The sequence below is a fragment of the Pagrus major genome, chromosome 8, assembly GCF_040436345.1.
Source record: "Pagrus major chromosome 8, Pma_NU_1.0".
In the NCBI taxonomy this organism is placed as follows: domain Eukaryota; kingdom Metazoa; phylum Chordata; class Actinopteri; order Spariformes; family Sparidae; genus Pagrus; species Pagrus major.
In genome coordinates this window covers 21430753-21445891 of record NC_133222.1, presented here as the reverse complement: position 1 = coordinate 21445891, position 15139 = coordinate 21430753, and the positions used below count along the sequence as shown (strand labels likewise).

The window sequence follows — 15139 nt, the reverse complement described above, 5'->3', positions numbered from 1 at the left end:
TGGTGTTCTCCGACCAAAATGTTTTCCCATCTACCTCCCTGTTGAAGGAAGACATCTCCCGATAAGATGGGAACCATTGCTCAGCCGTGCTTCTCGGTCTCATAACAGCATGTTTTATACTCCTCTGTGGACTGCAGCACAGATTATTGCTATAATATTGAAAACATTATGTGAAGATTGTTTAACCTCAAGAAGTACATTTATTACAACAGTCTTTTATTTACAAGCTGCATTTTTTTTTATAGGTGACAAACTACATTTATATCCACAAGAATATATTGAATTTCTTAGATAAAATAAATCAAAGTACATTAGTCATATCTACTTTTTGAAGATGAGAAGGTTACTGTAGCATTGGAGCATTGTAACTTAGGTAACACTCATAAAACCCTTATTTAAAAAATGGTATATCTCTATTTGATAAAACTGTTAACAAACAATAAAAGTCTTTTATTAAGCAACTGTTTATTATAAAGTTTCAACTGATGTTTATAATTCTTTACACTTAACACATAATAGAAGCATTTCATTGTTTGTTATCAGTGAAATACCTGTTAACTAAAGTTTGATTAACTAAACAATTTATTATTAGACTTATTATAAAGTGTTACCGTAACTTATTTTAGTGAACCACACTGAAGTGGCTGCACCTCTATTTAATTCTCTTAGTCTAGTCATAGACTCTAAGTAGGCCTATGTGCAGTCTCCTTATCTTAAGTTTGAGAAATGTCCATTGTCAGCATTGTCTTGAAGGTCAAGATGGAGCAATCAAAAACCCAGATGTATTGGACCGAGCCCATGAATCTGACATGACCTGCTTAAACCCTAATGTAAATGTTGATGTATCACCATGTCCACAGAGGTTAATCCCATACATGACAGCAATGAGAAATGACTTACAATATTGCTTTTCCATTGCATGTTAGCTAAGAACACATTTCTTTTCTCAGAATCACGCTGGCTAGCATTCCTTCACACGGAAGCCCCACCCCACCCCCCCACCCCCATTACAAATAGACATGCAATTTGAGGAGCTCTAATATAACATATAGAGCAATGCTTCACTCAAATGTCCAACCCAAAACTCTGGGATTCTACATAAAGTTATTTCTACACCTTCACACAGAACATGACTTTCACAAGTCAGGTCAGTTTTATGTTTTAAGAAACAACAAAGCAGTTTGAAAGGGCCAGTACAACTTCAGCTTTGAGTCAAATGCTACATTTGTCCTAGAAACATGTATATTCACCAAAATACTGCTCAAAAAAACCCTTACAACACCATTGTTCTGTTTGTCTTGTAAATAGTAATGTATAAGAACAATTCTGTATTCACCTGTTCAACAGCCGTATGCAATATGTGTATGAGTCTAATAAAAAGTCGCACAGACTGAGCGTTCATGTGGAACTCAGTAACAATATGATTCTTGTTGCTAGGTCAAAAGTTAGGTTGTTATAAATATTAGAGCCAAGGGTTTTCAATACACCAGGAGCTGCCTGTAAACAGGTATCGCTTACCTAATGAAGGTTGACTTTGCCCTGCAACAATCTATCGCCTGCAGCTCTGTGCTTCTTTATTGTTTCATTCCTTGAAATAGTTAGATATAAAGCCAATGTCTTCTTCTTGGGTAGCACAGGTACTAACTTTTATGGCTAAGATTAGCCTAGGCTAAAATCAGATTAGCTTCCAGTGAAGCTTGCAGTGTTTGGCTAGTGTTCAGATGTGTTGAGACTGAATTTTATGTAAATGTTTTACCCTTGTCATTCACACAAAGTTGTCTGTTTTTATAGTCCCTGTTTATTTGGAACAAACAGTCAGTACACCAATGAAATCTGGCTTGATCTCATACCATCGTAAACATACCTGCAAGTCCACTTTTGTCAGTTATTCCTTCCATCTTCTCTCATCCCCTCCCGTTTTCTGTGAGCTCAAGAAGTCACTGGGCCACGGTTTCTTGGGCAGTGCTGTCTTTGCCTTCGCGTACTTTACTTTCACTCGTGTCTTTCCATTGAACTGCATGCAGTCACTCTGCCATGAGAGCAAATGTCATTATGGAACCAATCAATAGTGCTGCAGTTGACATCATGGTGGTCAGGGAACATGAGAACATGATGTTTTACATGGTAGTAGAAAGTCCAACAGGAGCAGTCCAGACAGATCCATACAGTGGTAGCCAGTGTTTGCAAGGAGGTGCTGAGACAGCAGAAGTTTTTGTGTGACATCCTTGATGGTAGGTCTGCTGTGGACCTCTAGTGGGTGAAAGCCAATCAGATAGACAGATTGTTTCTAGAGGAGTACAATAAATATGGATGCAGATGGTAAATCCAATCAATTGGCCCTCAGTTTATCTGTTTATCATCCTTCTCAGACACATATTAATTGATTTCCACAAAACTTGGAGGACAGATCACCTTTGGAGCAAGGTCATAAATCATAGGATTAAATTATACTTGTGTTGATGAATGTCAGATGGTATTTTTTTTTGGCTATAAACTTCATCATCAATGACATTAACACATTTGTTAATACAAATAAACACAAGAAAATGTTACTCGCTGCCATGTTTTAATGGTTAAATGAAACGGTAAAATATTGAATTGCACAAAGTGACTGTTCATGACATTTTCTTTAATACTTATTGAGTCAGACATTTCTTCGTGTCGTAGGGTTTAAAAACTAAAAGCTCCCTGGGAGAGTGCAAACCAAATCCAATGCTGCACAAGCTGTGATTGGAAGCAGATCTAAACAGAATTGTCAGATCTGGAGAACCATCAAAATCTTATCAGTAGTTTCATTCCCTAAGGCCCATCTGCCCACCAAATTTTCTGAAAATCTGTTCACAAGTGTTTCGGGACGTCGCTTCACAGCTTGTCAGCACCAAGAGCTCCAGTGAGATTTGAACCTCCAGCTCGCCGTCAGAACTTGCAGCCCCTGTAACATTAGTAGCTCTCAGTTTGCTTGTTTCATGCGTGTCAATCTGTCTCATAAAGACCCAGAGAAAGGCTGCTGATATGGAGTCCTGTCTCCAAGAAATTATGTTTATATACAACCAATTTGCAAGAACAAATGCTCTTTGGAGGTGACATACTGCAGACAGAACCAGGCTTTCCATTAAAGATAGGTTAACTGATGTACCTGGCAAGTCAAAAATTGTGAATAATGAACGCATCTATAAGAAATTCATTGAAACTGAGGTGTTTAGGCGTTGGCAGCACTTGGTTAAGGTTTGGGAAAGATTATGGTCTGTTTTAATACAGCACAAATCAGCAGTGACTCTAGACATACGATTTTTTTATCAACATTTTACCAAAGCCACGATCTTTCCCTGACCTTAAGCAAAGTGCTTTTGTCGCCTAAACCTAACCAAAAACTGGTGACTGGTGATATTTATGCCCAGCGTCCACTCTGACCACCCGCCTGTGACTCCAGACTCCAGACTTTGTCAACACAATGTCATCAAGACATATTTTTTAGTAATTTCTAGGAGACAATGTTTTAATTTTGCTGTCATCACTCACACATCACATGCTGCTGGGTTTACTGCCGACTTACTTGACCGCACTCTCACAATAAAGCTGAAGGGACGACAGCAAATGATGTGAATTTCAGTTAGGAGCTCTGCTAGCCAGTCATACCTTCTCTGCTTTCATGCGTGAGGAGAGCAGATGTGTTCAGAACATTTTACCCCTTTACCAGCTTATCTCTACAGCCTGCATTCAGTGCACATGTAGAGAGAACCATCCTTGATTTTCTGTAAATGTTTGCATGTAGTTTTGTTGAACCTTCTTCTTCAAAATGAAATCGATTAGGAAGGAAGACAAACGTCTGACAACGTGGGACCAACGTGGGTAATGTCATAGCAAGCCCAAACTGTGATTCGATCTATAGCTCAGGAGTGGTAGAGTTTTGAGTGACAGCTCTTCTTTCGTTGACTTTGTGTCAAGATGACAGGAGGATTCTGACTGAACCCAACTGTCATTTTCTTTTTCTTGTTTTATTATTATGCTTTCATTGAATCCCAGGCCGTATGGAGAGGATATCATTTAATCTGCTGTCTGATCTGGTTTGTTTGACATTTGAGGGCATTAGCGGCCACCACCTACTGACTCATACTTTAAACAAACTTTGCAGGGATAAAGCAAGGTAGTGTCAGGGACAGTGTTGAGTGAAATTCCCATTCATTGAAACCACATCCAGTGAAAGTGTCTTTAGGGCCATGACATACATGAATGTAAACAGTCAGCCCTGGTGCTTTGATGCAACTTGAGGCGAAATTTAAAAAGCTGTTTATCTGGTGACCTTTTTAAAAAAACCGTAAACCTGCATCGTCCCCTAAAGACTAAAACTAGGATTTTGACCTGCTGAACTGTGACACAAAATTCATTCATTTTCATTCATCTGTAGCTATGGGATATATTTTAATACAGCCCAGGTACTGAAAAAACAGCCAAGCTTCCATGTGTCAGCTCAGACTAGACAAGAACAAGTGCATACACATTTTTTCTCATTGAGTCAGTTCAGGCTTTGAAAACAAATGTGTGCCTGAGGAAGGGGATATACAACACATCTAAGTATTTGCAGCAGTTGCATTATTACAAAGGAACTGTCAGTGAGTTGCAATATCACCTGAGATTGTCCTGATGGTGTTATTGTTGGCACAGCTGTTGCAAGGGTAACTGCATAGATTGTTTTCTTCAGAATCGTAATTACTGTCAACATAGAACAAGTGGAATGAGCTGCCAACCAGGAACTGTCAGTGAATTAAGTTTGTTTATGGCTTTGGTATTTTGCTATCCTGGTAAATTAAAATGAAAAAAGACAACTTCCGCCGCATTTAGCATTTCCAAATGGTTTTATTGTAGCCGCCGCTGTCGCAAATACTGAATAATTTCCATTTTCTTCAGTCATAACTACCAACAAAACAGGAAAAAACGGTGTGAACTGTCAGCCATTTGAGATTTTGTGTACAGGACAGACAAAATTGTATCCTAAAGGGCATCAAGGGAACCAATCTAAATGCTATTGGTGCCATTTTGTTGTTATAGCCATCACATCGTGTATCAACATTTACTTCATAATGATAATGTAAAAGCAAAGAACTTGTCTATTGCCAGTTTAAAATAACAGTTTTTTAAGATCAAATCAGCCCTCATGTTTTGAAGAAGACAAAGATCCCATTGTTGATTTCGATATCAGCATCATGTGCATTGCTTCCTTTAATTCTTACAAAAGAGAGAATATAGTGGAATCTATCATGATTCAGGGGGAAAATCTTCAGGTTTGGCTCCACTGAACAACTTTTACTTCAACTTGACTACATGCAAAATCTCTGACCTTACTGTAGGGCCATCTCCGATTTCATACCAACCTGTACAAATGTAGTTCATGGCATGCAGAGGTTGAGGAATAACTGATAAATTACACATTTGTACAATAAAACATTGCTTGCTTATCACCCCAATCTGTCATCTGAAGACTGATAGTTTTGGCGAGCACTGGAAGCTCTGCAGAATTGAATTACATCCCATCTGCCCTTTACATGGCGCTTTTCCTTCGGCCTTTCCTGCTGCTGATGGATCATTGTTCAATTCTCTTCCTGTTGTGGCTCTGTTTGACAAATATATAGTAACAGGAGGAACGTGGGAGGAGGACTCTGCCTTGAAGATTTTGAAAATGACAGATCTGATTAGCCAAACTGGCAGGGAAAATGTAGGAGGTGAAAGTATGAATGTTTGCAACTGTGAGATAGATTAGATAGAGACAACATGTTGCTGCAAAGGAGCAAGCATGGGTCATCTAACTCTTGCTTAAATAAACTAAACAGCAAAATCCTGTTGCACTGGTCGAAGTGCCTGGAGATTAGACATGGCTCAGCTCACTATGATCTTTTGATCCCTTTCACTCAGTCCCATTTGTGAAACACTCTAAAGCTTTATTCACAAAAGAGGAGGTTCACTTTCAAGGTTGCTGAGTTGTTTTGGGTTGGGCTCACCCTAATCTCTATTAAGAGGGGGATTGTGGGTCCATTGCATAATGTGGTCTGACTGGCACAGAGCAGAGGAGAGGTAGGAGGTCAGCCAAATGAACGGCAGCTGTTAATGGACGGTAAACGGGTGCAGCTCTATTAGGCAGCAAAGTGGGAGAGACAGATCACAGGCCTACAACCATGGGACAGAACTGTCTTCAGCACCAAGTAGTTCCCGATTTCCTTCGTGGCGTTTCCCTATAAAAAAACAAAAAGTATGTTTACATTCAGTACTAAAAGGCATTGTGTGTCTCCTTTAGGTGTGAACATTTAGGGCTAGGGTTAGAGGCTAGAACATTTGCCAATTTTTAGAAATACTTTTTAATCTGTGCATTGCAAACATGGATGTGTTATTGTTTGCTGGCCAGCAGTCTTTTTCACTGCCATCACCAACTGTCAATCAGCAGAATAGTGTGAAACAGACAGCAGGGATCGCACTGCTAGCCTGTTTGTGCAATTTTTTTTTTTTTTTGTCATGCGCAGGCATGAAATGGGCAAATCAGGGACCCACTTGTAAAAACACTGCGTGCTAGTTATCAATAGTTTCACATATTACCCTGAAGGCTTCATTCATCATGCACAAAACCCATCTTACTCTCAGCAACTCTCAGAAATATCATAGATTATTAAGATACCACCTACCCTGTGTTGGAAATTGTGTTGTTCAAAGTTTGATAGTCATTTGTAACCGCGTTGAATTTAAGGTAAATATGAATATACCACATTAAACTCACTCTTCCTAATAATACTCATTTACTTACCCTAGACTTGGCAGATCGCAACATGACCAAAAAGATGTCATGTCCACTGATTTGGCATATGACGACATCCACAGTGACACATCATGATGGACGGTGACATTGTTCTTTGGGGGATGCTTACTAAGTGTATATGCCGTGAGGCCAGATTTGCTCATTTGCACACCACCGTAGTCACCACTGTCACTCTAACCAACTGAACTCACACAGGACTCAGATTAACTCTCACATCCCTGTCTGGCAAGCCGCTGCCGAACACCCCCGCCCTGGTTTATAAGGGTCTTCGTCTCTGCATTGCGTGTCTGTAACCAGGAAGCTTGGAACAATGTTAGCTGGCTAAATCACGATGTAACGATTGTAGAGGGCTCAGTAGTCAATGACTGTCAGCCATTGGTAACGGCACCATCACTACATAATCTGTCACTGAGCAGTGCTGTTGACAGACTTGGTGAAGGAGCAAACTGTATCAGATTACAACACACCACACACTCAGATCATGACATCCAGGCTATGATAAGATCTTCTTTTCGAAATTACATCAAACTGCAAAGTGCTTTCTTGGCAGCTCCACCCGAAGTAAAATAATGTGACATTCGATCGTTTTTTCCTGCAAAGATCAATCAACCGTTCTGACGTTGTCTGAAATCTACCTTTCTGACAGCAAAGCTGGGTGAGAGCCAGCTGTGTGGCAGCCTCTGAAGAAAGCTCACTGGTAGTCTGAAACTTTGTCAGTTTCAGGCATCTGTATAAAAGATGCCTTGAAACAACTTGCATTTTTATAGTGCCTTTCAAGGAAAACAAGGACACTTGGCAGACAGAAACTCATAACACTAAGATTGGCAGATTCTGGGCTGCCATCGTGTAGGCATGTCAGAGGGCTGCAGGATCCGAGACAGAATGAATGAGTGTCAGGGTGATGTGCTACTAGGGCATGGTGCAGGTGAGAACCCCTGAAGCTGAGCTGACTTTAATTTACTTTTACTTTCGTATTTGATTCACGTTTATTCATTAACTCAATCATTTACCCAGTCTATATTTCTTTAGTGGCCCTTAAGCCATAGCAAATAAAGTTAAATAAGACTACAAAAATTAGACCTCAGCATCCACAGACGATAGTCCAGTTAACACTCATTGTTATCAAGCTTTTTAGGCCCTTTACACAGACGAAATATGTACAGGTTACAGTAGGAAAAGCACATGTGCAAATAATAAAATGAATAATGGCTGAATGCCATTTAGATGCTTCAGTTTCCATGTCCTGGTATTGTGCATGCTGGCTCATTGTCGCACTGGCACGGCTTAGTGAGACGCTTGAATGGAATGACGCCATTGTTAAATTTAACAGTAACACTTTGCTTTTTCTGCGATGACGGGTCAAAATGTCAGCTGTGAAAAAGGCCTATTGTCTCTTAACTGGCGTTCAGAACTCCCTTTAGTTGACTACAGCTTTACAGGAGTGTAATGTTTCTATTTTAGAATCAAGGCATTTCCTGTGGCATCAGTGTAGTTCACAAATATGTGTTCAAAGACCCACATATTCATCTGCCTCGCTCCCAGAAGAATTTCAGTAAACAGCCAATCAGTAATTGTTGCACTTTGTTTGAGCTGTGTTTCTCATGCTATCACACTGTTCATTGCATGATCTGATTGGTCCCATTTGGTCCAAACCACACTTTTGCAAAGACTTGCATGACCTATGAATAATCAAGGTGAAACATGACCTGAATCTAAGAGTCTGTCCAAAACCAACATAATACTGATCATTCACCCACCTGCTTGTTGCTGTACTGAAACAATGCGCCAACATTTGATTTTTATTTTATTTTTTTGCCAGCAACAGCTCTAAACTGCTGTAAAATCACTGTAAATCAAAACTTGTTGTTCATTGCTGACCTGCAGTGACACACCATCTGCTTTGTGCTTATAATGTCAGTCCGTTTAGGTAGTTACACTGATGATTCCAGGTTGTTTTAATTCAAATAGTTTTAAAAACCTGTTGGTGTGTTGCAATGTCGCCTGTAAAATCTGCTATTTCCTGACTAATGACTGCACCATTCTTGATTATTAACTATAGACTAAATAATACTTGCATCATATGTTGTTTTTATTTTGTGTTGAAGTTGTGTCTAATTGTCAAAACGTTTTGCCTTGCAGATTTGGATACGGATTTGTGTCCATTTACTGCTGTTCATCACTCTTGGGGTACATTCAAGTAAATTTGACGTCAACCCAGTGACAGATGACATCTCTAGACTCTCTATTTTGGTAAGGACAACACTGTTTGACTTTAATTCAAAGAAATGTAAAGAATTCAAAATTCAACTCAATTGAATAACATCTCAAGTACAATATGGAACAATTTTGATTTTTCAAGTGAAAGGTTGATGATTGTTTCCATTATGGATCTTTCTGCCAATTATTTTTCTGATTAATCGATTAATTATTTATAATAAATAACATTTCAGAAAATGTATCAGAGCCAAAAGTGATGTATTTAAATTGCTGCTTTTGTCCAACCAAATACCCTTCATTTACTATAACAAATGAAAGAGGAAAAGCATGACATTCCTACATTATAGAAGCTGGAAGAAGCAATGTTTTGTATTCTGCTTGTAAAAGTGATTAATCAATTATCAAAATTGTTGGCAATAAATCTTCTAATGATTGACTAATTGATTTATTGACTACCATTAGCAAAGTTAATAAGTACAGAGGTCAAAAAACATCTCATAAACAAAGACAGAAAATCAAGGTCAAGGTGTAAAAAACATGTTAACATACAAAAAAAGAAATAAAGAATGCATTGGACTCAGCAAAATGACATGCTATCAGGTAACATACAGGCAGGTTTGGATTAGGTCATTGTGTGTTTACAGTTTTTTTAATTTCCAAATTCAGGTTTATGTGTTGTGTTGCTACTTTTTAGGATTTCAATGCAATTTTTCTACAATTTAATGTTTTTGTCGTTTTCTTCTTTTTACAGAGACAGAATATTCCTAAAGATTACAGAATTCCTGTACATTACATTCCAAAAGAAGAGGTAAGATATGGTGGTATCCACCCACAACAAATCATTGGGGAATGCTAAACTCTTTGTCCATCCTTTTGTTGGCTTGTGACCAACATTTCTCAAAATATAACGACCAGATTTGTATGAAATTTAGCATAATAACACTTCCAACTTGAATTTTCATTGCAAACCTTTTTAATTTTCAAATGCTCCGATCTTCTTACCATTACACATACTGTCACAAACTTTATGTTGACACACTCGTGGTAACCGTTCCCTTAGCTACATCTTAATGTTAACCTTGGCTGACATTTTAACTATTGTACAGTGTAACTATTGTGTCATCTGCAGTCTTAACTGTGACAGTGACATCTGAATGGGAGGATTATCAGACTTTGGAGGATATTCACTCTTTCAAAGGCTCTCTTGTTACATCTGATTTGCACAGTACTGAATAATGTTCTTGCCGTTGCTCATTTTATGCCTTGTCTCTGCTCTTTTTCTTACAGGGTGGGATGTGTTGGGTAAAATTAAATGTCTTCTACTTGGAGGAGAGTTTACAAGATTTAGCACATAAGTTTGGAAACATTTCATCCAATAGAAAAGATATTAGCATATTCATCCAAATGCTCCAAGAACTACGGCTCAACTTGGGGACTCTGGTAAGTTCACATCATTGCTGTACCATAATAATACTGATTTTGTCCAAGAACAGATTGAGAACAGTTATCACTGTTCAATAAAATAAATAACTGTGTGAACTTTGTCTTTATTTAGCCATCACAATGAACTTCTCTCCTAGGCTAGGGGCACCTCACTGAAAAATCAAGATGTAGAGCTAGAAAGGAGAGGAGGGGAAAAGGGACAAACAGCACAGGGAGCACATACAGTCATAAGCCTATGCCTTTATAAAATCTGAAATAACATGTCTATTGCTGTTTCAAAGTACATGTTTGAAGTTTTGAAAATTTAACAGTTTTGCAGCATTGATTTAAATATTTAAAGCTGAAAACCATAAATTGTCATCGTTTACACTAGTCGTCCTACATCGTCCTAACCTTTACTACAATGCCATAGCATGTTTATCGCAAAATGAGCCCGACCAGCTACCCGCAAATTTCATTATGAACTTATTATCTGTCCAAAAGAAACGTCTCGATGTTTCTTGGCATGGATTTCAGATGTAAAGGCCAGTTAATCCTTTCAACTACAGCCCTTGAAGTTAACTTTTTGTGTGTATTTGTTCTTGCAGGATCTGATCATGTATGATTTTGAGTGCCACTACAGGGAAGAGAGGTGGCAGACAGCGCGGTACTTTGACTTTGTCAAAGACTTCCTTATAGCTGCACAGAATAGAGAAGATTCAGATGACTGTGATCCTCCTCCCTGTCCCACCACACCACACACAACAACAACAGAACAATATTCAAAAGGTAAATATTTATTATGTGGCCTGCTTGTTGTCTTTGTTATCAGGGTTAATATTTTGGTAACTGGGTCTTTGTCAAAAAGACAGATAGTTTCTGCCTAATAGATTTCACTGATGTTTGGCCGGCATGTTGCAGTACTTTCATCCAGTTTTACAACTCTACGATAAACCCTGTCAGTTGGGATTTATAAATGTTTAGTCCTTTAAGCTGTATATTGGGCAGAAGATGGTTTTCTTTGATCACAAGGACCAATCTTCAATCTTCTATGGGATGACAGCATTGGTCAACAAAAGTTGATGGAAAGACATAAACGCATGCATTTAAAACAAAAACACAAGACACAGCTATGATCTGCCTGCTGTGAAGAGAAGCTTTGATGTACACTGTGTGATCCGAAGCCTTAACCAGATGTAAATGTCCCCGCAACAAACTATATGCTGAGCACTCAAGTTCATCCCATCTGGTCTGTGATGCTTTAAGCCAAAGGATACTGCAATAAAATGAGTGGCAAAAGATCTGACAGCTTTCTTTGGATAGAGCTGATGTTTTGATACCACACTGAGTTTGGATTTGTCTCTTCATGTGGTTTTGGAAGGGTCAGAACTTAACACCAACATTTTATTTGGCAAAGTAGTATAACAACAGGGTGTTGACAAATTGGACAGGATGGGGCCCAGTTTTGTTGTAGAACACATAAACAAAAATCTCACTACTCAGAACATCCACAAAGACTGTGTCCGCACAACTGTTACTGGTTAGAATACAGATGTCAGTAAAGCTAATTACACTACTTCTGTTTAACAGTGAGATTGGAGATAACATCTGGGACACAGTGAGTTTCAGTTTCACAGCACAGATGGGTTTGGACTGAAGCTGGCCCCTTGATTCTGTCAGGAGAAAGATACAGCAGCCAACCACACATTCTGTGATAGTGGCGGCCAACAGTAGATAATCCTGAGAGCATTTGCTTAATATTTCCTCATTTTTAATACCAGCAGAATTCCAAATTTTACTGTGGAACAGTCGAACTTTCAAAAGGTCAAAAAATCACATATTGAATCTTCTTACTTCTTGTTCATTCATAGACATATATGCCAACACTCATGGGCAGTGAACCGAATCAAAAGAATGAATATTGGCTGAGTGTGTTTCTGCAAACCATGGATATGTTGCAACTTTATGTTTCTTGCGATTATAGTTCAGTTTTGAATCTTGTGTCGTGACAGCGCTGTGCTTATGGTCTACTTAGGTTTAGGCGCAGAAACCACTTGGTTAGAGTTAGGAAAAGATCATGTTTTGGCTTAAAATAGCTTTTTTTGACACAAACAGCTTGAAAAGGAACCTATGTCTCATAAACACTGTGGTCTTATGGTTCCTCGTTAGAAATGTCCAGTGGTTTCACGCTTAATGTTTAAACACGTCTCAAACAGTGGTCTCTGGCTTCGACAATAGAGTCCTAAAACCCGGCAAACATGTACGCAGTTCAGCACCTCCAGTTCCCTCTTCTTGAAGTAAATGGTTTCTTTGTGAAATGCCTTAAATAAGGTCTGTGGTTAACACAAGAGAAAGAGATTTTCATCTTAACAACATAAAAAACTTAAGTTAATACCTCACATTTGAGTTGTGTGTGTTTACGTGTCTTAAAAAGGAGTTTGCTAACAAGTGGCTAACCGAGACTACAGAGGTCTTAGGGGACATTAAATGTAATAACGCGGAACATGGAGACAAACTATTCTGATTTTTAATATTACAACTTGTAGATTGATTTATTAGATTGAATTTATAGTAAAGTGTGTATAGTATAGTGTAGTAAGTCGCTTAGTACTGCTCACCTTGAAGTTATGCGACAATTGTTGATATCAAAAATAGGACAAACACATTTCAAGATATTTGGTTTGGAGCATCTTGGTTTATTTTTTACATTTCATGCTGGGGACTAGGCTGCAATCGTTTTTTAGGGACTGTTCCCTCATTAAAAAAAGGAGTTGTTTTTCGCGATGTCTGTGGATTATCGAGCTCGACCGGAAAATAGTTTCTCGGAAGACACATGACCGTTAAGTTGTCCAGAAGTCATATGTATTAAATTTCTCTCCACAAGCACCATACTGCGGTGGCTGTAAAATCCCAGATCACAAACCAGATAATGAGTGTGTTTGCGATGTGGGTTAACCGACTTTTTATGCTTTCAAAGTGTTTTATTGGGAAAACAATTAGTGGCAGTTGCTGATGTAGGTCACACTTCCCACAGACATTTTCTGAGTTGCTAAACAGATTCAAACCAGCAACATTCCAACCAGCTCACTTCTCTTTGGACTATTGTGAACTGGCTCTATTTAGGCCAGATCTCTTGTGGCCGGTTCGAGAAGCTTTTAATCCAGGAACCATTATTTCTTCACAAGAACTTTGCGAGATAAAAACTCAAAACGGTCTCAGTGCTTAGACGGCCCATTGAGACACGGCTGAGTCACAGGACTGAGGGAAGATGTCCCCAGGCAGCGCATGTGAAAAGGAAGAAAAGGGCCGAAACCTGATTGTATACGTGTTGATTACAGAGCAATCTTCCAATCTTCCCAAGCGCTTGGCTTTTCTTTGCCAGAGTGGTCGGATCAGATCTTTTATGTGTGTGTGGTGTGTGTGTGTGTGTGTGTGTGTGTGGGGGGGGGGGGGGGGGGGGGGGGGTGTTGGGGGGGGGTTGGGGCGTAAGCGTTGAGTTGACTTTTTAGCACCTGACAATGAAATGTTTTCATCATACAGCACTAACACTCCACCCTTTTTCATCCCTCCTCTCGTTTTTTTGCTTGTATCCTCTTGTAACCCCGAACTCACCAATCCGTCTCTTCTTCTTCTTGTTTTGCTCCCACAGAAACAGTCCCCTCCAGCACCAAAGACTGTGCAACAGGCTGCACACCACGTAAGTTTGCAATTCTCAGTATATCTGAGAAAACAAGTGTCACTTGTGTGACTGGGTTGTAAAACCAGTCCAGATGGTGTGTCAGAGTGGTAGCTTTTGCTGGCTACATTATTCTGCCACATTCTAGAGCAAATCACCCCCGTTCCCCTGAGGCTGCTGTTACTTGATTAACGACACTGCAGAGTAAATTCCTCATCCCGTCCTGTATCTCATGTCTTATCTATGTGTGCTCCAAAAAGGCTTTTCATTGTTTCAAATATGTTTACTGGGAAACCAATCAATTCACAGTGAGATTAACAATCGACAATTATGTTTCCTTTGTTTTCTTTTAACAAAAGATGAAAAAAATCCCTGACAAAAAGGACTAATGACAAAAATGAATAGCACGTAAACAAGCAGAGCCCTGCATCAACAAAAGTAGATGAAACAAAAAAAGACAGGACCAAAAAAAAAAAAAAACAGAACACACAGTGTACTTTAACATCCCCCTCCACTCAAAATTATTATTTCACTTGGATGCTTAAGCTTCACTTTGTAGACTGATGTATGCTTTGTTTGACACTATAAGGCTGTTAAAGGAGGAAGGCTCTCTGTGCTCAGGTTAAATATGAGTCAGATGACATGTATGTCGCAGCGTGATTCTGTGACATCGCGTCTATTTTGGACGCCAGTCATGGCTCAATATGAGATTTATTCAAGTGTGATGTTGAAAGTTAAACCCTCAAGAATTCAGACACTGAGGATAGACCTGAAACTTTTGAAGTCAAACTTAAACAACTAGGGAGAGGGAGGACAAAATATATTATCCACAGCAGATTATTTTTTAGATGTTTGAGGACATGTCTGGAGGGGCTCTTTAAGACTAAACTGGGGTACCTTGTATTAAAATTCATGGTTTATTATATGTTTATAATCAACAGAGCCCAATAGTAACAGCCATAACAAAAACTGAAGTCTCTTTAATGATAATTTGTTACTAAAAACGAGGAGAGCAAGTGATATTT

At 39.0% G+C, this 15139-nt stretch overlaps 1 protein-coding gene across 1 annotated transcript in view; it reads left to right on the top strand.

Annotated features, from left to right (window-relative positions):
* Positions 1-15139, top strand: part of kitlga (kit ligand a) — a 33628-nt gene that overhangs the window by 12731 nt on the left and 5758 nt on the right. Inside the window, exons 2-6 of the mRNA XM_073472703.1 lie at positions 8939-9049; positions 9768-9824; positions 10304-10456; positions 11047-11227; positions 14088-14135. Of these exons, the coding sequence (XP_073328804.1) occupies positions 8939-9049; positions 9768-9824; positions 10304-10456; positions 11047-11227; positions 14088-14135 (550 nt within the window). The remainder of the gene's footprint in view (positions 1-8938; positions 9050-9767; positions 9825-10303; positions 10457-11046; positions 11228-14087; positions 14136-15139) is intronic.